Source organism: Neoarius graeffei, chromosome 6 (assembly GCF_027579695.1).
Source record: "Neoarius graeffei isolate fNeoGra1 chromosome 6, fNeoGra1.pri, whole genome shotgun sequence".
NCBI classification, from domain to species: domain Eukaryota; kingdom Metazoa; phylum Chordata; class Actinopteri; order Siluriformes; family Ariidae; genus Neoarius; species Neoarius graeffei.
The window spans coordinates 56,241,410-56,267,050 of NC_083574.1; the positions used below are offsets into that span (position 1 = coordinate 56,241,410).

The following is a 25,641-nucleotide window of genomic DNA, read 5'->3' on the forward strand; positions in this document are numbered from 1 at the left end:
AACTCACTCCTGCTCAGTCTCAAATTATTTTCCACTCATAAAAATAAGTTATCACACAAGTTAAAAAAAGGAAGAAGAAAATCTGTGGGAATATGGGTAAACAAATGTTCTTTATTGCTTAACCCAGCTAGATGTAAATATCAGGAAAGCTGAAATTCTGATCGATCGAAAGAGGTCATTCGTCTTTTGATCTCAAATCTAAATGTCTTCAGCGTACAGCAAGAGAACCGGTCTCGCTGTTTCAATACTTTCAGAGGGAAATTTATCATTTTATACCACCCATTTGATACGTTTTGAGACTTCCTGAAGTATAAACTTAAATTAAAAAGCTCCATCATTAGCTAAATAATCAAACCCACTATAAAATAGGAAGCCTGAGAATCATTATTGGAAACCATGATACTATCTGGTTTGGGCTGGAAAATTCTCATTCATCTCATCTCATTATCTGTAGTCGCTTTATCCTGTTCTACAGGGTCGCAGGCAAACTGGAGCCTATCCCAGCTCACTACGGGCGAGAGGCGGGGTACACCCTGGACAAGTCGCCAGGTCATCACAGGGCTGACACAGACACAGACAACCATTCACACTCACATTCACACCTACGGTCAATTTAGAGTCACCAGTTAACCTAACCTGCATGTCTTTGGACTGTGGGGGAAACCGGAGCACCCGGAGGAAACCCACACGGACACGGGGAGAACATGCAAACTCCACACAGAAAGGCCCTCGCCGGCCACGGGGCTCGAACCCAGACCTTCTTGCTGTGAGGCGACAGCGCTAACCACTACACCACCGTGCCACCCGGCTGGAAAATTACTAAATATATCTTGTTTTAAAATGTCATGTCATTTTAGTATCAATTTAAAATTGATATCCTAAAAATCAATCAATCATTCTAACGATATCCTTTAAAAAAAAAAAACTAATAATTCAAAGCAAAGTTAAAATAGTTTATTGATAAATAAAATATAATCAAGTAACAAAACTTCACAATTTTTTTTTTTTAAATGTACATGTAGGGAATCCAGGTCTTGAGCAAAAACCACATACCGAGTGTCATAATTGTAAACACACCCAGCAAAAGGCACAGTATGAATCCTCATTTCCAGTTTTCAACTTGAGGCCATTTTATAATAAAATCAAAATCAACAGATCTCCGATGAGAGATCTCAAATGATTAATACAAATAGCACGGTCTTGTATGGAACATGTTTCAGTCCATGAAGACAATCCCTCAGCTTAATTTTTCCTGTCTTAAAATAAAACACGCTTTTGCGTGCTGCGAGTCAGAAACTGCAGTAAAATGTGACCTTTTCAAATCGCTGTCCTTCCAAATCCTTGTGCAGAAAAGTGCCTTACTGAAGATAGAGATTATACATAGACTGAAGGCTGCACAAAGTAATGCTGCGCCCACGGTGTTGGTGAAGGTAATAGGTTGTGAATGAGTCAGAAGCCATTGCTTCCGTAAGGTCATGTCTAGCTCAACTGCAGCGAGCTGGAAGTATGTGCCAAGGATTGCGAATACATGAAAGAGCTGGTGACTGTGTCCTGTGGAGAAAAGAAAAACCATGTTAAAGCAAACAACTAACATGATTAGCTAATTCGATAACTGCATGAATGTGTAGGTGAACAGGTATTCCGAATAAAAGTTTTAGGTGAGTGTACATGTTTCATGGTCACACACACGTTTCACTATCCCTATGAGGACCTTCCATAGACAATTATTATTGCAGTTAATTAATGCTGTGCCTGCACCTAAACCTAACCTCAGTAATGAAAGGGAAACTTTTTGGCTTTTTTTTTTTAAACAAATATACATCTCCCACCCACACAGCAGCAATTTCCCCATGGGGACCATCCAAATGGCCCCACAAGGTCAAAATTATCAGATTTTACCATCCTTGTGACGACATCTGGTCCCCAGTAGCATCTAAAAACACGCACAAAACCCAAATTCTATATAAAACTATACCAATTGGTCTCAGTTCCCAAACATTTACAGGATGTTGTTAAAACTAGAGGTGATGCAACATTTAATCTTTGACTTTGTTTGACTTTCAATCTGACGCAACACAAATGTTTTCCATTCTACAAGCGTATGGCATCCCCCCAGCATGGTCGAGGCAATCAGGACAATGTATATCGATAACACTGCCGTGGTTATAACTCCTGACGGTGTAACTGAGGAGTTTTCTATCAACTCGGGCGTCCTTCAAGGAGACCCCCTAGCTCCTCATCATTGTTCTTGATTATGCCTTGCGTTTAGCCCTTCGCATGGATGATGGGCTCACTCTTAAACGCCGTAGAAGTTCTCGCCACCCTGCTGTCCATCTGTCCGATCTTGACTTCGCTGATGACATTGCTCTTCTCGAGGACTCTGAATTGGGGCGAGGATCTTCTCCACCGAGTAGAACTGGCTGCCAAATCAGTTGGCCTTCAGTTGAACGCATGCAAAACCAAATGGATGCATATAAATTCCTCTACGGGCCAATCTCTCCACGCGCTTGACAACTCTACTATCGAGAAGGTGGATGACTTCAAATACCTTGGCAGTTGGATGAACACTGCTCATGACATCAACTCCAGAAAGGCCAAAGCCTGGGGTGCCCTAAATTCTCTAATCAAGGTGTGGGCTGCCCCGCTGTCTAGAGACACAAAGGTCAGAGTGTTCAAGGCCTCAGTCAAATCCATTCTTCGCTACGGATCCGAGTCTTGGTCTCTAACGAGAGCACAAGAGCAATCCTTGGATGGCATGTACACCCGCACGCTCCGCAGAGTGTTCAACGTCAGCTGGCAGGACCATTGGACAAACGACTGCCTGTACGGTTCCCTACCACGCCTCTCGACCATAATCGCCAAACGCCGTCTGGCATTGTGCGGCCATGTGTTTCATCACGATCAACCTGCCGCACAAGTTCTCTTGTGGGAGCCTGAGGCGAAGCGCAAAGTCGGTCAACCACGTACCACTCTGAAAACGGTCCTCGAGCGAGAGACGGGGTTGAAGGAAGATCAACTCAGAGCAGCTATGCTCGACCGGCAGGTCTGGGATAGGATATCTTATCAAGTCACCGGCTCGCCGGATGACAGATGATGACTTTCAATAATATAGTGTTTCCATGATTTGCAAAGCATCACACTGTTTTAATTTACATTTTACCCAGTGTCGCAACTTTTTGTAATGGAGGTTGTAAACGAGTGTTTAAAATCAATCAATGTTAAAGAATACCTATATAATCAAAACTTCCAGGTGCCAGGCGTTCAGGTAGGTGTGAGGCAAAGAGGAATCCTGTAAGTAGTGCCAGTGCAGTGTGCTGGTAGTGAACAGTAGTGGCTTCGTTGACTGTGCAACCCTCTCCAACACACACAAAAATCTGTAAGAGCAAAGAAGCCAATCAAATTGACAACCGACATTTCTGGGATCAGAGGTAGGAAGTAACAAAGTACAAAATTCTTCATTACTGTACTTACAGTTTCAGGTATCTGTACTTTATTTTTACCCACTACATTTTAACACAAAATACTTTCTACTCCTTAAATTTTTAAAATCAGGCTTGCTACTTTAGTTTTAATGCATTTGAGGGGAATTATTGATTTGATTTGATTTGCATCACTGCACGCCTTCCCAACATCAAGGCCGATTTCAACCTAAATGGTTTGGACAAGAGCACATAGAAAAGACGACACTGATTACAACTATTCAACGTTACAACCCTGACTCTGAATCAAAACAAGAGCTGCGTTCAAATTCAATAAGCTGAGGTGAACAGGTTTTCTTTGAACTTTTAAATTTGTGCGTTAAAAATTGTTTAATTTAAATACCCAACACTTTAGCTGTATGTATGTAATGCATGTTCTTCACCTCTTCAAATAAGTTATTAGCAAACATGTAACAGAGCCTAGTTAGGGAAGGAGAGGTACAAATTTCAATGCTAATCAGCTGGGTTGTCGAGGTTAGCACACTGTACATAGATAAATCAGACACCACATGCTAGTGGATCATTTATTTGTCTCAAAAGTACCTGGCAATTAAAATATTTACAGTGAAGCACCTTATATTTAACAATTATTTGCCGAAGGCAAAGTGAAGGTCAATGAATAATCAAGATGAAGCCAAGGTTATTATTTACCGATCTTCACGGAGCCTGAGGCAGATAATTCTTTTAGTATAAATACACAGGTGATTATTTAAAAAATAATATTATTTCAAGGGGTGGCACGGTGGTGTAGTGGTTAGCGCTGTTGCCTCACAGCAAGAAGGTCCAGGTTCGAGCCCCGTGGCCGGCGAGGGCCTTTCTGTGCGGAGTTTGCATGTTCTCCCCGTGTCCGCGTGGGTTTCCTCCGGGTGCTCCGGTTTCCCCCACAGTCCAAAGACATGCAGGTTAGGTTAACTGGTGACTCTAAATTGACCGTAGGTGTGAATGTGAGTGTGAATGGTTGTCTGTGTCTATGTGTCAGCCCTGTGATGACCTGGCGACTTGTCCAGGGTGTACCCCGCCTTTCGCCCGTAGTCAGCTGGGATAGGCTCCAGCTTGCCTGCGACCCTGTAGAAGGATAAAGCGGCTAGAGATAATGAGATATTATTTCAAACTTCAAAAGCAGCATGCAAATGTAATGTGTGAAGAATCGTGTCACATAAAATATTTTGTTTTGAGATAGATAAAATCAAAAATCACAAGTACATCTTACCTTTGAATAGTTTTAGACCAAACTTCAGAGTATCTTTAGTGCTTTTAGGAACCACATTTTTTCATTTATAATTCATCCTCAGTTACAGTGACAAAGCCACTGGCAGCCATTTTGCCAAGTCACTCGAGGCAATAGTTTGAATTTCTCGACCAATTTCTTGATAATCAGCACACGATTTTCTATAATCGCCTGCTCATTTATACTAATACAGTGGTGTTTGAAAGTTTGTGAACCCTTTAGAATTTTCTATATTTCTGCATAAACAGGACCTAAAACAACATCAGGTTTTCACACAAGTCCTAAAAGTAGATAAAGAGAACCCAGTTAAACAAATGAGACAAAAATATTATACTTGATCATTTATTTATTGAGAAAAATGATCCAATATTACATATCTGAGTGGCAAAAGTATGTGAACCTCTAGGATTAGCAGTTCATTTGAAGGTGAAATTAGAGTCAGGTGTTTTCAATCAATGAGATGACAATCAGGTGTGAGTGGGCACCCTGTTTTATTTAAAGAACAGGGATCTATCAAAGTCTGATCTTCACAACACATGTTTGTGGAAGTGTATCATGGTACGAACAAAGGAGATTTCTGAGGACCTCAGAAAAAAAGTGTTGTTGATGCTCATCAGGCTGGAAAAGGTTACAAAACCATCTGTAAAGAGTTTGGACTCCACCAATCCACAGTCAGACAGATTGTGTACAAATGGAGGAAATTCAAGACCATTGTCACCCTCCCCAGGAGTGGTCGACCAACAAAGATCACTCTAAGAGCAAGGCGTGTAATAGTCAGCGAGGTCATAAAGGATCCCAGGGTAACTTCTAAGCAACTGAAGGCCTCTCTCACATTAACATTAGCCAATGTTCATGAGAACACTGAACAACAGTGGTGTGCATGGCAGGGTTGCAGGGAGAAAGCCACTGCTCTCCAAAAAGAACATTGCTGCTCATCTGCAGTTTGCTAAAGATCATGTGGACAAGCCAGAAGTCTATTGGAAAAATGTTTTGTGGACAGATGAGACCAAAATAGAACTTTTTGGTTTAAATGAGAAGCGTTATGTTTGGAGAAAGGAAAACACTGCATTCCAGCATAAGAACCTTATCCCATCTGTGAAACATGGCGGTGGTAGTATCATGGTTTAGCCCCGTTTTGCTGCATCTGGGACAGGACGGCTTGCCATCATTGATGGAACAATGAATTCTGAATTATACCAGCAAATTCTAAAGGAAAACATCAGGACATCTGTCCATGAACTGAATCTCAAGAGAAGGTGGGTCATGCAGCAAGACAACTACCCTAAGCACACAAGTCGTTCTACCAAAGAATGGTTAAAGAAGAATAAAGTTCATGTTTTGGAATGGCCAAGTCAAAGTCCCTGACCTTAATCCAATCGAAATGTTGTGGAAGGACCTGAAGTGAGTAGTTCATGTGAGGAAACCCACCAACATCCCAGAGTTGAAGCTGTTCTGTACGGAGGAACGGGCTAAAATTCCTCCAAGCCGGTGTGCATGACTGATCAACAGTTACCGGAAACATTTAATTGTAGTTATTGCTGCATGGGGGGGGGGGGGGGGGGGGGGGGGGGGTTGTCACACCAAATACTGAAAGTAAAAGGTTCACATACTTTTGCCACTCACAGATTTGTAAGATTGGATCATCTCATCTCATCATCTCTAGCCACTTTATCCTTCTACAGGGTCGCAGGCGAGCTGGAGCCTATCCCAGCTGACTACGGGCGAAAGGCAGGGTACACCCTGGACAAGTCGCCAGGTCATCACAGGGCTGACACATAGACACAGACAACCATTCACACTCACATTCACACCTACGGTCAATTTAGAGCCACCAGTTAACCTAACCTGCATGTCTTTGGACTGTGGGGGAAACCGGAGCACCCGGAGGAAACCCACGCGGACACGGGGGAGAACATGCAAACTCCGCACAGAAAGGCCCTCGCCGGCCCGGGGCTTTCGAACCCGGACCTTCTTGCTGTGAGGCGACAGCGCTAACCACTACACCACCGTGCCGCCCCAAGATTGGATCATTTTCCTCAATAAATAAATGACCAAGTATAATATTTTTAACTGGGTTCTCTTTATCTACTTTTAGGACTTGTGTGAAAATCTGATGTTTTAGGTCATATTTATGCAGAAATAGAGAAAATTCTGAAGGGTTCACAAACTTTCAAGAACCACTGTATATTATAAACAACTTTATAACAATAATGATGAGACATGGTGTTGTAAGACGTAATTCTGAAGAACCAGCAGACTGTTTTTAAATGTTCTGGCTCCCAGATTTGAGACAGTTTCCTTCCATTTCATCCCTTGTAACTATTGCTTGTCTCAACTTGTTATATCAAGTGATAAAAGGGATAGCAGGGCACCACAGTTCTAGTTCACTTACACAAGAACTCAAATAGGAGTTTCATTTACCTGAAAAGCAAGCTGTAAGATCCACAGTGAGGGCAGGCAAGAATCAAGTCAATTATCCACACACACAGGTATACTACTTCCATATAAACTTATCTGGCACATCTGGTGAGCCGGGGCGGCACGGTGGTGTAGTGGTTAGCGCTGTCGCCTCACAGCAAGAAGGTCCTGGGTTCGAGCCCCCGGGGCCGGCGAGGGCCTTTCTGTGCGGAGTTTGCATGTTCTCCCCGTGTCCGCGTGGGTTTCCTCCGGGTGCTCCGGTTTCCCCCACAGTCCAAAGACATGCAGGTTAGGTTAACTGGTGACTCTAAATTGACCATAGGTGTGAATGGTTGTCTGTGTCTATGTGTCAGCCCTGTGATGACCTGGCGACTTGTCCAGGGTGTACCCCGCCTTTCGCCCGTAGTCAGCTGGGATAGGCTCCAGCTTGCCTGCGACCCTGTAGAAGGATAAAGCGGCTAGAGATAATGTGATGTGTGTGTGTGATCTGGTGAGCCATAATTTATTATTCTGAGTGTTTGTGCTCACCTGTGTATTTATACTAAACAGTATTATTTAATAATTCATTTAAGAAAGCGTGGGTTTGCCTCCTTCCACACACGCGCCATCCCCTACATTATATGTTTTCTTTATGTGAAGTTTATTTAGCTTTGTACAGAAACAGCCGGTAGAAAACGTCCTTCAAAAGGGTTACTTTCTATTTTATAACTCAAGTACATTTCAAAGCTTGTACATTTACTTAAGGAAGAAGTTGAATCAGTATTTCTACTTGTATCAAAGTAAAGAATGTATGTACTTTTACGACCTCTGTCTGGAACACAGAATTGCATAAGATATCTATGACGATGATAAGCTGACTAATGTTGTCTGGCAAGTACTCACCCTATAGAACAAGGGGATATTGTCAAAGAGATACGGAAATGCAAAGGACACAATCCGCAGAGTTTTCCCTAGTTTCACACTTGTTTTCTCAACAGACCTAAGGGGGGGGAATATTACAATTAAAATATATAAAAAACTTTTCATTTCAAAAGATTTGATTAGTAAATTGCCAAGTGAAGTTACCTTTCATTTATATGGTAGTTGTACTCAATGAAAGGCAATCCGAGCCTAAAACAAAGGATATAAAAGATAGGGATAATACAGGATTTGAGGAGGTTTTGGATTTTTGAGCACGTGAGTGTAAATTTCATGATAACACAATGTTTTCAGCTAGTATTCAGAGAAGAGGGGACATTAACGATGAGGAGAAAGTAACCACTGCATTGGAGAAGGTACCACAAAAATGTACTTCTCTACAATTGCACTCTAAATTAAAGAGGGTTCAATTTGCCAGGGCCTAACAATGACGTGATTATAGGAAAATGTGGGAAATATCCATTTTCAAGGCAACGTATTATTCCGAATCATTCACCTCACCTTGAGTAACAGGCCAGTCCAGTGGAGAGGATAGAGTTGAGCGTTGCAATGGGAATGTAATATTTATGGAAAGTGCTGTTCACCCATTTCTCAGGAAATATATAGCAGGAGTACGTGATGGCAGAACCTGTTGATGCCCAGACGTTCAAATAAAATCATACTCAAATTAAAAAAAAATAAAAAATAAAATCACTTTAACACCAATCACAGTCATTTGGAATTAAAAATTCCTTTGTTCTGTAACAATTTGACACAATACACAATTGTTTTTCATAAATCAATATTCTACACATGATGAAGTCCAACTTCCTGACCTAAGCTGTAGAAGCTTAGTGCTCCATAGTCGAAGAAGAAGCAGATATGTCTGGCACGTTCAGACATGGTACTGAAGGTGTGTGCACAGCTGGAAGCCAGTGGGTACAAGCAGCAGGACAACAGGAAGACAAGAAAAGGCCAAGAGTAGGAGTCCTGCCAATCTTCCTCTATTAGCACCATAAGGAGCTTCCACACGAAGAACCTAGCAAAGAACTACATTTAACCAGGTCGATCTTAGAAAATACTACTCAACTTGGACTACTTCCATTAAAGAATAAAATGTGACTATAAAATCATTTACAGGGCTAATTTAAAGACTACATTATTTTTAGGCTCGTGGATTGCATGAGGTCACAATGAATAGCATCTAGTTTCACAGCTCCATCGTTCCCAGGTTAATGTCTATTTAGGATCCTTGTATTCATATTTCCTCAGAGTTCTCCTGTTTCCCTCCACCACTCAAAAAGCATGCAGTTAGGACGATTGGCTACTATAAATTATCCCTTGGTGTAAAAGCATGTTCACATTTGGGTACAATCTGTCTACACAGGGCCCTGTAATGAACTGATGTCCTATCTAGTGTGTGTTCCCACCTCGCACCTAGTGTTCCCCAGAATAGGCCCCAGATTCATAAATAAATGATAAAATGGTTCGTGCAAGTACATAATAAGTATTTGGCTGTAATATTCCATGTACCAGTGATGAACACACATCATGCTGTTCATGTGGTCATAGTTCCACATGGCCATATTTGGACAAACCTTAAGCTACGGTCACACTACAGCTCACGATGCTTTGTGATAGGTTAAATTGATAAAAATGAGCCATTTGGTGGCGATGTTTTCCTGAGCTTCAGGAAGTATTCGCAAACCCATCTGCGAGTATTTGCCAGTTAGTTTGCCGACAAAAACATCACCAAATTTCAAAGCATGCACTGAATTTTTTTTGCTACCTTTTTGGCCATTCACGAGGCGGAGACCCCCCCCCAAAAAAAAGCTCGCGAAGCTTGGAGAGCATTCGCCGTGCATCACACAATCGCTGGTGATACTACCAATTTCTCATTGTCAAGTATCTGCAAACCCATCATAAGCTGTAGTGTGACCAGGGTCTTGGAGGTGGACACAAGATCATAAGATTGATGGCATTTACTAGATTTGCTCCAAGAATTGGCCTCAATATCTCTCATGGATATAATATATATAAATAAATAAATGGTTGAAAGAAAGGAAACATTCACGATAATTCTATTATAATTTCTACACAAAACAGTTGGGAAGTAACTAGACTCGACTTTTTCTATAAAGTGTTTGTCATAATAAATTTTTCGCAGCATTGTAAAATTCTAATTTGCCAGATGGTGTTGATTCATGTTCTACAACGTCAAATAAGTAAAGGTTGGGACTGTATGTTTTAATTAAAACTGAAAACAGTGATTCGTAAACCTTTCACCTGTACTGCACTTAAAACAATACAACAGCATATTATTTGATGTTTTACCCGAATTGTATTTTATTATTCTTGCAATACCGTTCAAAAAAAAGTTGGGACAGTAAAGCATACCACTTTGTGATGTTGCCATTCCTTCTCACAACACTGAAAAGATGTTTAGGGACTGAAAACACCAAGTGATGAAGCATTTCAGGTGTTATTTTGTTCTATTCGTCATGCAAACAGGCCTTAAGGTGTGTGGCATTACGGGGTTGTAGTCACATTTTCCCTCCCATTTCAAAATTTCTCCACACATTCTCTATTGAGGACAGAGGGAACAGACACCCTCTTCTTCCACAACCATGCCTTTGTAATGTGCTGCATTGTCTTGTTGAAATTGGAAAAGATGTCATTTTGAAGGCAGCTCACGTTGCTCCAAAATCTCAACTTTCCTACACTAATGCTGCCATCACAGAAGTGCAAGTCACCTTACCCAAGGGCACTGACAACCCCATACCATGACAGACCCTGGCTTTTGGACTTGTTGCTGGTAACCATTCTGAGAGTCCTTTTCATCTTTAGTCCAAAGTATATGGCATCCATTTCTTACAAAATAAGACCTGGAATACTGATTCGTCTGACCACAATACACATTTCCACTGAGTGATGGTCCATCCCAGACACCTCTGAGCCCAGAGAAGTCGGCAGAGTTTCTGGACACAACTAACATAAGGCTCTTTTTGTACAGTAAAGTTTTAACTGGTATTTGTGGATGTAACTCTGTATTGTAGAGCTTGACAAAAAAAAAAAGTTTGCCAAAAGCAATCCCGAGCCCATGTGGTTATATCAGCTATAGATGAATGACCCTTCTCGATGCAGTGCTGTCTGAGGGACCCGAGCACACAGGTGTTCAGCTTAGGCTTAAATCCTTGTCCTTTACGCACAGAAACTCCTCCAGATTCCTTAAATCGTTTTATGATATCATTCACCACAGAGGGTGAAACGTCCAAATTCCTTCATGTCTCTTTCTCTGAGGAACATTGTTTTTAAAAAACAACATTTAAAAATAATTCCCCCCCACATTTGTTGGCAAACTGGAGATCCTCAGCCCATCATTGCTCCTCAAAGACTAGGCCTTTCCTGGATACTGATTTTGTACCAAATCAAGATTACAATCACCGGTTTCAAATCACCTCATTACTCGCCCTAAATTGTCCCCGTCTCAACTTTTATTGGAATGTATCGCAGGTATGAAACACAGTAATGGATGTATATTAACAAATGGAATGAAGTTGACCAGACAAAACATGAAATATCTTGGGCTCATTCTGTCTGAAATGAAATCCAAATCAAAGTAAATTTAGGGGGGAAAAAAAATGCTTTTTTTTTTTTATTTGCATTTTTCTTACTGTACCAACTTTGATTTGTGGTTGCAAACCAGCAGGGCTTGATCCTGCTGTAAGCTGTATGTAAATGTACAGTGGTGCTTGAAAGTTTGTGAACCCTTTAGAATTTTCTATATTTCTGAATAAATATGACTTAAAACATCATCAGATTTTCACACAAGTCCTAAAAGTAGATAAAGAGAACCCAGTTAAACAAATGAGACAAAAATATTATACTTGGTCACTTATCTACTGAGGAAAATAATCCAATATTACATATCTCTGAGTGGCAAAAGTATGTGAACCTCTCGGATTAGCAGTTAATTTGAAGGTGAAATTAGAGTCAGGTGTTTTCAATCAATGGGATGACAATCAGGTGTGAGTGGGCACCCTGTTTTATTTAAAGAACAGGGATCTATTAAAGTCTGATCTTCACAACACATGTTTGTGGAAGCGTAATCATGGCACGAACAAAGGAAGTTTCTGAGGACCTCAGAAAAAGCGTTGTTGATGCTCATCAGGCTGGAAAAGGTTACAAAACCATCTGTAAAGAGTTTGGACTCCACCAATCCACAGTCAGACAGATTGTGTACAAATGGAGGAAATTCAAGACCATTGTTACCCTCCCCAGGAGTGGTCGACCAACAACGATCACTCCAAGAGTAAGGCGTGTAATAGTCGGCGAGGTCACAAAGGACTCCAGGGTAACTTCTAAGCAACTGAAGGCCTCTCTCACATTGGCTAATGTTAATGTTCATGAGTCCACCATCAGGAGAACACTGAACAACAGTGGTCTGCATGGCAGAGTTGCAAGGAGAAAGCCACTGCTCTCCAAAAAGAACATTGCTGCTTGTCTGCAGTTTGCTAAAGATCATGTGGACAAGCCAGAAGGCTATTGGAAAAATGTTCTGTGGATGGATGAGACCAAAATAGAATTTTGGTTTAAATGAGAAGCATTATGTTTGCAGAAAGGAAACCACTGCATTACAGCATAAGAACCTTATCCCAGCTGTGAAACATGGTGGTGGTAGTATCATGGTTTGGGCCTGTTTTGCTGCATCTGGGCCAGGACAGCTTGCCATCATTGATGGAACAGTGAATTCTGAATTATACCAGCGAATTCTAAAGGAAAATGTCAGGACATCTGTCCATGAACTGAATCTCAAGAGAAGGTGGGTCATGCAGCAAGACAACGACCCTAAGCACACAAGTCGTTCTACCAAAGAATGGTTAAAGAAGAATAAAGTTCATGTTTTGGAATGGCCAAGTCAAAGTCCTGACCTTAATCCAGTCGAAATGTTGTGGAAGGACCTGAAGCGAGCAGTTCATGTGAGGAAACCCACCAACATCCCAGAACTGAAGCTGTTTTGTTCAGAGGAATGGGCTAAAATTCCTCCAAGCCGGTGTGCAGGACTGATCAGCAGTTACCGGAAACGTTTAGTTGCAGTTATTGCTGCACAAGGGGGTCACACCAGATACTGAAAGCAAAGGTTCACATACTTTTGCCACTCACAGATATGTAATATTGGGTCATTTTCCTCAATAAAGAAATGGCCAAGTATAATATTTTTGTCTCATTTGTTTAACTGGGTTCTCTTTATCTACTTTTCAGACTTGTGTGAAAATCTGATGTTGTTTTAGGTCATATTTATGCAGAAATATAGAAAATTCTAAAGGGTTCACAAACTTTCAAGCACCACTGTACTTGTCTTAATACATTATTGCTTCTGTAGTAATAACGGACACAGGGATATGTATAGCGGTGGGTCCACATAAACGGCTTAATTGTTAGTAGAATTCCGTGTAATTGCTGATATGGTGATGTTTTCTGCCAAGACATTTATTTATTTAAGAAGGAAGTTTATAGCTGCTGAAAGATACCTTGTTTCACAATATTAAAACACATCTACAGTGGTGCTTGAAAGTTTGTGAACCCTCTAGAAGTTTTCTATATTTCTGCATAAATATGACCTAAAACATCATCAGATTTTTCACACAAGTCCGAAAAGTAGATAAAACCCAGTTAAGAGCAATTCCAGCGTTATGGACGTGACACTTGAACTCAAAATGGCAACAAATGACCCAGTGCATGTTTTATTGTCTCCCAGTATTTAAACAGGTGTTGCATATTTTAAGGCTGTACCATACTGGAGAAGTGATAGAACAAGAACAATTCCCATAGTACATCTAGGGCATGCCAGAAAATGCCAATAAAAGATGCGTTATGGATGTGACAGAAAAAGTATCACTTTTCTTGGGTGACTGTACGTTTTCATCAAACTCTGTGAAATTGTAAACCTAATTTCGAAATGGAGATATCCATTTGATAGAGGGGTCCAAGGTGAATATTAAAAAATCTTTGTTTAAAATATTTTGTATTTCATGCAGAGTTTTGGAAGGAAAAGTCAGCGTTATGGATGTGACGAAATTCCGTTATGGATGTGACGTGTCTGAAATAGACATGGCATATGTTTAGAAAATCAGCAATTTAACCACCATAACCCTTTGAAAAACTCTCTAAATATCAGCTAAAACTATCAAAGTTCTTAAATAATATTTAGGATGGCTATTGTTTTGCTGTTTTGTGGATTTTAGCATACATTTCTGTGGCTTGTGGCAATAATATAGAATTGTACATGATCAAAGTTGATTTTAGCTTGGGTTTTACATTATAAGAAAGAAAGACTGACATATTAAGGCGAAGGGAACAATTCTTGTGACAAATTGGTTCAACTTATTCACATCTGTAAAATACAGGCCTAGGCGATATCTCCCGGAGTGGTTTTGATGTATTACATGTTGCTTTATTTTTGCATGGTGAGGTTGACATTTACATGGAATTGCCCTTAAACAAATTAGAAAAATTATACTTGGTCATTTATTTACTGAGGAAAATGATCCAATATTGCATATCTGAGTGGCAAAAGTATGTGAACCTTTGCTTTCAGTATCTGGTGTGACCCCCTTGTGCAGCAATAACTGCAACTAAACATTTCCGGTTACTGCTGATCAGTCCTGCACACCGACTTGGAGGAATTTTAGCCCATTCCTCCGTACAGAACAGCTTCAACTCTGGGATTTTGGTGGGTTTCCTCACATGAACTGCTCGCTTCAGGTCCTTCCACAACATTTCACCTGGATTAAGGTCAGGACTTTGACTTGGCCATTCCAAAACATTAACTTTATTCTTCTTTAGCCATTCTTTGGTAGAACGACTTGTGTGCTTAGGGTCGTTGTCTTGCTGCATGACCCGCCTTCTCTTGAGATTCAGTTCATGGACAGATGTCCTGACATTTTCCTTTAGAATTCACTGGTATAATTCAGAATTCACTGTTCCAGCAATGATGGCAAGCCATCCTGGCCCAGATGCAGCAAAACAGGCCCAAACCATGATACTACCACCACCATGTTTCACAGATGGGATAAGGTTCTTATGCTGGAATGCAGTGTTTTCCTTTCTCCAAACATAACGCTTCTCATTTAAACCACAAAGTTCTATTTTGGTCTCATCTGTCCACAAAACATTTTTTCCAATAGCCTTCTGGCTTGTCCACGTGAACATTGCAGACGAGCAGCAATGTTCTTTTTAGAGAGCAGTGGCTTTCTCCTTGCAACCCTGCCATGCACACCATTGTTGTTCAGTGTTCTCCTGATGGTGGATTCATGAACATTAGCCAATGTGGGAGAGGCCTTCAGTTGATTAAAAGTTACCCTGGGGTCCTTTATGACCTCGCCAACTATTGCACGCCTTACTCTTGGAGTGATATTTGTTGGTCGACCACTCCTGGGAGTGGTCTTGAACAATGTGTAGAAATGGAGGAAATTCAAGACCAATCTGTCCGACTGTGGATTGGTGGAGTCCAAACTCTTTAGAGATGGTTTTGTAACCTTTTCCAGCCTGATGAGCATCAACAACGCTTTTTCTGAAGTCCTCAGAAATCTCCTTTGTTCGTGCCATGATACACTTCCACAAACATGTGTTGTGAAGATCAGACTTTGATAGATCCCTGTTCTTTAAATAACAGGGTGCCCACTCACACCTGATTTGCCATCCCACTGATTGAAAACACCTGACTCTAATTTCACCTTCAAATTAACTGCTAATCCTAGAGATTCACATACTTTTGCCACTCAGAGATATGTAACATTTATTCATTTCCTCAATAAATAAATGACCAGGTATAATATTTTTGTCTCATTTGTTTAACTGGGTTCTCTTTATCTACTTTTAGGACTTCTGTGAAAATGTGATGTTTTAGGTCATATTTATGTACAAATATAGAACATTCTAAAGGGTTCACAAACTTTCAAGCACTACTGTATAAACAAATGAAAAGGAATGCATGTTTGTTTAAAATTGATTAATTTAAAAAAAATTTGTTGGCAAGCTGCTGTGGTATAAAGGAAAAGAGGAATAAAACACTTCAAGACATGATATTATTGGAAAATAATCACACTTCCCTGATGTTGATTCTCGAAAATCGCACGCACTGATTATCGAGAAAGAGTCTGAATTTCTTGACCAATCACCTTGAGCAACTTGGCAAAATGGCAGCCAATCAGGAAGAATTACAAATGAAAGAAAATGCTGCTCCTAAAAGCACTAAAGATGCTACGAAGTTTGGTCTACAACTATTCGAAGGTGAGGTGGAATTGTGATTTACCCATTTTATCCATTCCAAAATAAAGTATTTTATGTGACTCAGCATAGAGAAGTAACACGTGACCTTTATTACATTTGCATGCCACTTCTGAAGTTTGAAATTAAGTTTGTTTTTTAAAATAAAATCACCTGTGTATTTATACTAAAACAATTATCCACCTCAGGCTCAGTGAATATCTGTGAGTAATAACCTTGACTCCGTCTCGGGCATTATTCACTGATATTCACTTCACCTTCGGCGAATAATCGTTAAAAGAACAGCATCAGGGGCGGCACGGTGGTGTAGTGGTTAGCGCTGTCGCCTCACAGCAAGAAGGTCCGGGTTCGAGCCCCGGGGCCGGCGAGGGCCTTTCTGTGTGGAGTTTGCATGTTCTCCCCGTGTCCACGTGGGTTTCCTCCGGGTGCTCCGGTTTCCCCCACAGTCCAAAGACATGCAGGTTAGGTTAACTGGTGACTCTAAATTGACCGTAGGTGTGAATGTGAGTGTGAATGGTCGTCTGTGTCTATGTGTCAGCCCTGTGATGACCTGGCGACTTGTCCAGGGTGTACCCCGCCTTTCGCCCGTAGTCAGCTGGGATAGGCTCCAGCTTGCCCGTGACCCTGTAGAACAGGATAAAGCGGCTAGAGATGATGAGATGAGATGAGAACAGCATCATGCCTTGCGTTTTATTCCTGAAATAAAAAGGTGTAACCACAGTACCATATAGGAAGAAAGTGGGTCCAAATGTTGAGGGTTTCATTAGTTAGCTGGAAGATGCTAAGAACACAGTCTTTAGCTGAGCTGTATGGATATCGATACCCAGATATGATCCCATCCTCGTGGAACACCTATTGAATGAATGAATGAAAGATTTAAATTCCATTAAGAGATGGTCAAAAGAAATTATCAAATATCTGATTTGTAAGAAAAGTTAACTAGAATTACACAGGTTAATTGTATTACTATTTGCAACAATTGCTAATAACTAGGCAAGTTTAAAAAAAAAAAAAAAGCCACAGGCTTCCGGAATTTATGCCATTTGTTAGACAAGTACTGATCAGCTTAAAATCTCTAAAACTAACAGGCCCTCAGCTCTCAATAGAAAAGCTGTTTTAGCACAGCATTACTCTTAAAAAGCTGTTCATTACAAAATCAGATGAACTTACTTTTGGAACTTGGTTGATGGTTAAAACTCGAGGTAGTTTGATAAGGCTCAGCATTATCCTTTAATCCACTAGCAGTCAAGACAAACACTGAAACGTGAGAGAATCTGGCATGAACTGTGCTTGTAATGTCCTCTTTACTTGCTCCACCCTTTTCCTAGATTACCCTGTGCACTTCTCCCCCTGAGCATATAAACCCTGCGGGACAGAACAGAAAATGTAACTCATGAGACTCAAACAAGTGAAATACAGGCCCATTCAACATGAAGGTTTTTTTATTATTATTATATAACTAACAAACATTGTGTGTATACACGTTTAAAAATTGCTTTCTCATCCAGGGAGCTGAAACTTTCAGCAGTGCAGACACGCCTTAGAAGGAATCAATGTGGAATGTTAATATTAAACCAAAGCATACTACCTGTGCCTTGTATTAAAGTAAATATGTTTTGCACATCTGTTATGACACAGGCGGTGCAAACGTTAATGTACACATGAAACATGTCTTACACAACCACTTTTACAGTTTTCTTTTACAGTGTACTGTTCAAACACAAACTTTAGCCTTCATAGTTTTTACTATGGTACTTAGGCCCAAAAAAAAAAAAAAAAAAAAAAAAGTGTTTCCAGTAACATGAAATACTAAAATAAGGTCGGTAGGTAGGAAAGGTTTTTTTTTTTTCTTAATTTTTTTTTTATTTTGTTCGAAAAAATTAACACAAGTAAACATCTTTCAAAATAGTATTTTGGCACAGAATCCTTTATACCACACATCATAATAAAATAAGTGTTTTAAATCTTTAAGCGAAAAAAAAAATATCGCGAGAGTTCGAGTTATGATCTACGGAAGCGATATTTCATGATATTTTCATGTAATAACGTGAAAACACCTTATCAAGAAATAACGTGAAAATAACGTCCTAGGCTAGGCTACTTCCATTAAAAGCAGACGGCCTAGCCTAGCCTACTGTAGAACTTGGGTCGAGCAAAAACATGGCTGAATCCTGAATGACTCCTATTTGTATAAATAGGGGACTACATAGGCGGCAAAACGTAGTGTTTTTCCCTGCCATGGAAGTGCACTTGTATACTGAAAAGGAAGAAATTTGCATTACAGCCTTGAATGAGGATTCAAAATGGCGGCTCGGCTCAGTTTTCCCTTCCTCCTTCAGTATACAAGTGCGCTTCCATGTTTATGCAGGAGGGCTGATAGAAGTGGCGAAACATTTTACTTTATCGTTTCTTTCACAACTTGAATGCGTTGAAACAACAAAAAAAAAATTATGACAAACTAACGCCGCTTACACTAAAATATCGAGGGAAATTTGTAATAAACTTTACGGTCGGCAATTTCGACGTGGAAATTCTCGATCGGTCGGGTTACCGGAAACACACTATTTTTTTTATTTGGCCTTATACAGATAGAATACTTATACATCCTTTTAGGATGTTTATGTATCCGTATGTATATTTAACAGTTATTCCACGAAATCGAGTCATACATGAGCCAATAGTGAACGAGGCAAGTAGAGTTTATTTCGTCCTCAGCTGGTTCAGCAACACACGCCGCAATTTTGTTTCTCTCTACTCATGGTATAGACCCTTTTCACTCACGTGACCTTCGTAAACGCGACTGCCATTTTGGACATGAAGAAATAACAGTTTATGGCACAGACCCTTTCGGTTCTCGCTCATCTAGCTGCTACAATGACTGCAACAATAATACCTAACACACATTTAAGTATCCGTTGTAAAGACGTGAAACTCGTCGAGTGACGAGTGTGTTCATTGATAAGCTAACACAATCTAAAAGTAGACATACCATCACACTGCCCTGGCGCTGTGTACAGTTTACCTTCTATGGTTTGTGCACTCACTATTTGCCATTACTTTCTCCAACCCAGTGTTCGAACTATGCCGATATTTTCAGGGGGTCCCCTTTTTTTCCCTTGGGGGGGGGTGCTTGCACTTGTCTCAGAGCGCGGATCTCCAAACACATGAGAAGCCTATCTTACGCACATATCACGCGGACTCCACACCTCCACACACGCATCGTGTCTGAAGTCATAACTCATCAGGGGAAATCGTGTCCGCATTGGCATGTTCAAAAAAACAACCTCGCGTCAACAATGATACCACACGCAAGAAAAAAAAAAAACAGTCAGGCTACTCAACACATCTGATCCACAGCAGCACCAAAGCATCACTGGAAATCATGTCAACAACCAATCTTCCATTTCAACACGCATCAACAAACAAATGGCACCACAAACATGAACGAATCGGTCAGGCTACCGATTCCAAACCCACAGCAGACGAATAATTAAATGCATCTTACCTTAAAGCAGAATCGACCACTAAGGAAGTGTGTTGGCACTGTTGGCACACTTCCTTTCTACTAGTTTGTGTCCCAACCTGGCAGCAGCAGTCGTTGTCATATCGGTTTATTTTATCTTTGATGTAAGCACAACACTTCGGATATGCAAATGCTTCCCGTTACACACGATTGCTATGTCAATAAACATCATTTTGCCAATATTTTAGAGACCATCCATCTTCTCCATTGGTCAGCATCTGTCGGGATCCGATAAAATGATAAATCTTGCCTTGTGTGTTGATGGTTACTACATCCAGGTGCACAACAATATAATGGCATGATGGAAGTCTTGCTGAAAGTAAAAACTTTCTTTGATGGCTATATTCCTTTCGATGCTTCGCCGTCGTTCCTCGTTGTTGGCTGTGGTAGACTACTGGTAGTACATGTCCAAAATGGCGGCCGCGTTTGTCGTGACGTCACGTGGGAAGGGTCCATAGGAGTTGATAGCCTAGTAGTAGAGTAGCCAAATCAGAGCACGCGATTGCTCATATCCAGTGAACGTGGATAGAACGATCAACAGTCATTCAACAAAATCGAGTCGTACATGAACTGACAGCAGATGAGGTGCCTGGCGCCAAGTTGGCTACAAGCCATGTACGATGAGATTGAGTGAAATAAACTTAATTCTATCCACATTCACTGGATTTTGAGAAACAGAGCATTTTAAATTTTTTGGAAATTTGATGAATAAAAACTTTGTACAAAACATCTGACAAAATCATTTCCACTTAGAATGTAAACAAACCGGCAAAATGACCATAGCAATTTGGGAAAATGCGATAATTCTTGGAGAAAAATAAATAAATAAAAAGATACATACATTCTTACCATCAAATACCTTTCATTCCATATTTTGTTGCCTTTTTTTAGGGTTTTGTTTTCAAGTAGTTTTTATTTCATCCTCTGTTAGTTCACCAACACACGCAGCCATTTTTTTCTTCTTTAGGTTTTTTTTTTGGTGGTTGACAAACCAACTTAAAAGGTGCATTACCACCACCGACTGGGCTGGAGTGTGGAACAGGAGAATATTTTTTTTGGGGGGAGGAGGAAGACATGACTATTCTTTTAGCGATTTCTCATCATTATCTGTAGCCGCTTTATCCTTCTACAGGGTCGCAGGCAAGCTGGAGCCTATCCCAGCTGACTACGGGCGAAAGGCGGGGTACACCCTGGACAAGTCGCCAGGTCATCACAGGGCTGACACATAGACACAGACAACCATTCACACTCGCATTCACACCTACGGTCAATTTAGAGTCACCAGTTAACCTAACCTGCATGTCTTTGGATTGTGGGGGAAACCGAAGCACCCAGAGGAAACCCACGCGGACACGGGGAGAACATGCAAACTCCACACAGAAAGGCCCTCGCCGGCCCCGGGGCTCGAACCCAGGACCTTCTTGCTGTGAGGCGACAGCGCTAACCACTACACCACCGTGCCGCCCTTTAGCGATTTCTGTTTCTTTTAAATACTTGATAAAGTGATGCGTGCCACCATTTTGTTTTTTTCTAGCAGTAGAGTAACCAATCAGAGCATGTGATTGCTCAAATCCAGTGAATGTGGATAAAATAAATAAGGATGTATCCAGAGGAGGTGCTGGAGAAGTGCAAAGACTATGTGCCACTTCATCTTTTACTCCCTCAAAAAGGCACTAGCTGGGATTTTTTTTTTTTAAACCTTTCATGGAACTGTTCAAATTGGATCACACAAAGTACTGAAGATCTTACTTTACCCTATTATATTCACTTATTCAGCCTTTATGACTGGTTGCTGTCAATTTGCTCTTTTTATCCAAAGTAGGCCAGGGGTTATACGTAAATCAGCGCAGATTTAAAAAAAAAAAAAGTTAGTGATTAGAAAATGCTTTATGGTTTTATTGCCTTTACTCTCAGGAAAATGTTCAACCTAACCCCAACCCAGAGTTTAAGAGTCTAAAAAGTCTAAATACTCTGATTTTACAGCCAGATCTAGTCTTGGAATTATTCACCTAAATGTCAGAAGCCTGCTTCCTAAACTTGATCTGGTTAATAAATAAATAAATAAATAAATAGGGGGGCGGCGCGGTGGTGTAGTGGTTAGCGCTGTCGCCTCACAGCAAGAAGGTCTGGGTTCGAGCCCCATGGCCGGCGAGGGCCTTTCTGTGCGGAGTTTGCATGTTCTCCCCGTGTCCGCGTGGGTTTCCTCCGGGTGCTCCGGTTTCCCCCACAGTCCAAAGACATGCAGGTTAGGTTAACTGGTGACTCTAAATTGACCGTAGGTGTGAATGTGAGTGTGAATGGTTGTCTGTGTCTATGTGTCAGCCCTGTGATGACCTGGCGACTTGTCCAGGGTGTACCCCGCCTTTCGCCCGTAGTCAGCTGGGATAGGCTCCAGCTTGCCTGCGACCCTGTAGAACAGGATAAAGCGGCTAGAGATAATGAGATGAGATGAGATGAGAAATAAATAAATTGGGCAAATTTAACTGAGGTGGATGTTCTGGTCTTGTCTGAAATTTGGCTCAAGAATTCCATCACAAAGACACCCCTCTCAATTGAGGGTTACAATGTTTTCCATTGTAACCGTTCCAGAAAAGGTTGGGACCTTGATATCTCAAATAAAAAATTTCATGCTACCCTTTCACCATCTGTATCTCTAATGCCGCTTTTCCACTACCAACGCGGCCGAGTTGGGCTGAGCCGTGCCGTGCTGAGTTGGGCTGAGTCAAGCTGAGCGGGGCTGTTGGAGTTGCATTTCGACTACAACCGCGCTGAACCGTGCTGGCTGGAAGTGGGTGGACACATTGGGTGGAGTTAGCGAAAGTGGGTGGACGTCACGTGATGTCGTTAGGCGGCGCAAACAGTGACATCAGTGACCTTTTAAGCGGTAGTCTCACGACCCGGATAGTAAACAATAAACATGGAGTCGTTAGTGTTGCTGGTCTTGGTGCTGTGGCTTGTCGTCACCGACAACGCCAACAGATACTGGCAAGAGCGTATAGATGAGGCGAGGCGCATAAGGCTTCAGAAATTCTCGTAATTCGTAATTCTTCTTCTTCCGGGTTTACGGTGTTTACAGATCCCAGCGTGCTCGCGGGGCGTGTGTGGGCATGTGAGGACACTCCTCCTCACCAATCAGTGCACAGGGGAGCGTCTCCTCACGCCCCTAGCCCCACTCAGCTCGGTTTGGCTCGCTTCAGCCCCACTCCAAAACCGTGTGAGTTTTGGGGGCTGAGCAGGGCTGAAGCGAGCCGAGTCGTGCTGTTCTGAGGTAGTCGAAACGCGAGCCGTGTCGGGCTGAAGTGAGCTGAAAAAGGGTAGTGGAAAAGGGCCATAAGCAAACAAGATGAATTCCTTGCTCTGAAGTTGAAACTTCTTAAAGGCCATTTTAATCACGATTGTCGGTTGTTATAGGACTCCCCAAGCAAGTAGTGATGCTTTATCATCTTTGAATAACCAACTACCAACTCTAAATTTTAATGAGATCCTTTTTACTGGTGATTTTAACTGGGATTGGTTATCTTCCATCTCTGACGGTCTGAAATCTGTCTGCAATTCTTTTAATCTGACGCAACTAATTAATAGTCCAACTCGTCCAAATCTTAATGCCCACAGAAAGCTTCTCTTGACCCATTTTTAACAAATGCTCTTCATATGGACATTGGTATTTTTGCAAATGATATGAGCGACCACTGTATGATAGCCACTGTCGGACAAGCTAAGCTCCCAAAATTAAGGCCACAAACGGTCCTTAAATGAGATTTTAAACCTTTCTGTGAACAAACTTTTCATCATGATTTATGGCTCTTTAACTGGACCAGGATTTCACTTTTTAATGATGTAGAGTTAGCCTGGAAATATTTCATGATGCTTTGAGTAATATAATAAAACAAAATATGCACCTTTCCACAAATTTAGGCTGGAGAAACCCTTGTTTTTCCTCCGAGTTGTCCAGTCTGCTGAAAGAAAGGGATGTTGCCTGGGCTAAGGAAAGGAGTTCCAAATCTGAAGTAGACTGGCTGATTTTTAGATGGATCTGGAATCGTTTTACTTCTCTCATCAAAAAAAGCTAAAGCTGAGGACTACTTTTCTAAAACCACCAGCAACTTAAACGATCCCAAGAAGTTTTGGAAAGTAATAAAATCCTCATTTGGGAGTATTACCACAAATGACCTGCCAGCCTGTATCATAAAAGACTCCTGTACTCTAGCTGATAAGATCACCCACCCATTCTTAAACTGCTTTAATGAACATTGTTTCTTTAGGGTCTTTATATACACATCCAAGGCAGTTAGATGAGCAGAAGGTTTTCAGCTTACGGCCAGCAAATTCTATGGCTCAAACATTCAACTTAACTCCTCTTGTTGTAAGAGAGGCTCATAGGGCCTTAAAGAAGTCGGATCTGGATGACGCCGACAGCCAGCATGAACTTTCTCAGCAGTTTGTACTACAGTAGCTCTTCTGTGGTATTGGACCATATGACCTAGCCTTCGTGCCCCATGCAAACCAGTGAGCCTTCAACACCCATGGCCTTGTTGCCGGTCCACTGGTTGTCCTTCCTTGGACCGTTTTTAGTAGGTACCAACCACTGCATACCGGGAACACCCCCATAAGACGTGCCATTTTGGAGATGCTCAGACCCAGTCATTTAACCATCACAATTTGGCCCTCGTCAAAGTCGCTCAGATCCTTAAACTTGCCCATTTTTCCTGCTTCTGACACATCAAATTCAGTAACTGACTTCTCTTGCTGCCTAATATCCCACTCCTTGACAGGTGCCACTGTAACATCAATGTAATTCACTTCACCCATCAGTGGTCATAATGTAATGGCTGATTGGTGTGCGCACGCACACACACACGTATGTATAAAATGTGGATGAGTCACATATGACCTAGATGAAGACGAAATCACAATATCTGCAGATATGTCAGCCAAGTACATTACGCAAATTAGTTTTATCCACAACTTTCCTGAACTCTGACCTTTCCCAGGATTCATTCTCTCATAGAGCAGAAGCCGGCATCTTTATTCTGCTCCGTTATGTTGACGTTTGTAGCTAATGCTAACTGCTAGGTACGCAAGATCAAAGATGACCAAAAGATGGTTACACAGGTCCGATTTTCTGATGTGTTCTGGGGATAATACGATCAAGTAGTGCCCCATCCGTCTACACTCGTGGAATGGATAGACGACATGAAGTTGTGGCCCGACGTCAGCTACGTTGACATTGACAATCATTTTATTCTTAGTGAGGGCGTTGATGGCGAGGAGCTAAGCAACTACAAAAGCACAGAGGCGTACAATTATCTACACAGTAATAAAATTGGCAAAATTGTGTGTAAGAGAGTTTGTTTGCTTAAAGGCTGAGCCTAGCCAGAGTATGAGCAAACCCAAAACACACGGCTTGGGTAATGAGAAGAGCCAACGGCGTGATACAAACAGTCGGCTGTTCCTGCATTGCAGGCTTAGGGAAATCCTGCAGGTCATGCAGCAGCTATCATCTGGAAGATCAGCTATGTCAGAGTAGAGTAATTGTATTGGTTTACTAATAAACATAGCATTTATATATCGTAAGTCGCTTTGGACAAAAGCATCTGCTAAATACCATAACCATATTAACATAAGCACCTAGCTCTAATCTAATAGAACTCTAGCAGCCTACTGTACCGTGATGTCTCTTGTATTGGCTGAAGAAGCAAAAGCTAGGTCAGAGAAGCATAGGCTAGCCATTTTAATGCAGATGCAACTGCTGTCAAACTTTGGAAACAAAATATACCATACATAATTCCTTGTCTCTGTATTTGTCC

General features: G+C 41.3%; 1 protein-coding gene across 2 annotated transcripts in view; it reads right to left on the reverse strand.

Annotated features, from left to right (window-relative positions):
- Positions 1 to 1,018: 1,018 nt before the first annotated feature.
- The window catches only part of paqr5a (progestin and adipoQ receptor family member Va), a 34,516-nt gene continuing 9,893 nt past the window's right edge, over positions 1,019 to 25,641 (reverse strand). The window contains exons 1-9 of one of the 2 annotated variants that reach the window (XM_060922962.1): positions 19,817 to 19,837; positions 17,482 to 17,676; positions 17,036 to 17,163; positions 8,859 to 9,061; positions 8,545 to 8,671; positions 8,191 to 8,235; positions 8,008 to 8,104; positions 3,230 to 3,374; positions 1,019 to 1,551 (exon numbers count right to left, since the gene is read on the reverse strand). In XM_060922962.1, the coding sequence (XP_060778945.1) occupies positions 1,238 to 1,551; positions 3,230 to 3,374; positions 8,008 to 8,104; positions 8,191 to 8,235; positions 8,545 to 8,671; positions 8,859 to 9,061; positions 17,036 to 17,163; positions 17,482 to 17,535 (1,113 nt within the window). In that variant the 5' untranslated portion in view covers positions 17,536 to 17,676; positions 19,817 to 19,837 and the 3' untranslated portion in view covers positions 1,019 to 1,237. Of the gene's footprint in view, positions 1,552 to 3,229; positions 3,375 to 8,007; positions 8,105 to 8,190; positions 8,236 to 8,544; positions 8,672 to 8,858; positions 9,062 to 17,035; positions 17,164 to 17,481; positions 17,677 to 19,816; positions 19,838 to 25,641 lie in introns of those variants that run through there. The other variant, XM_060922961.1, reaches the window with a different exon arrangement.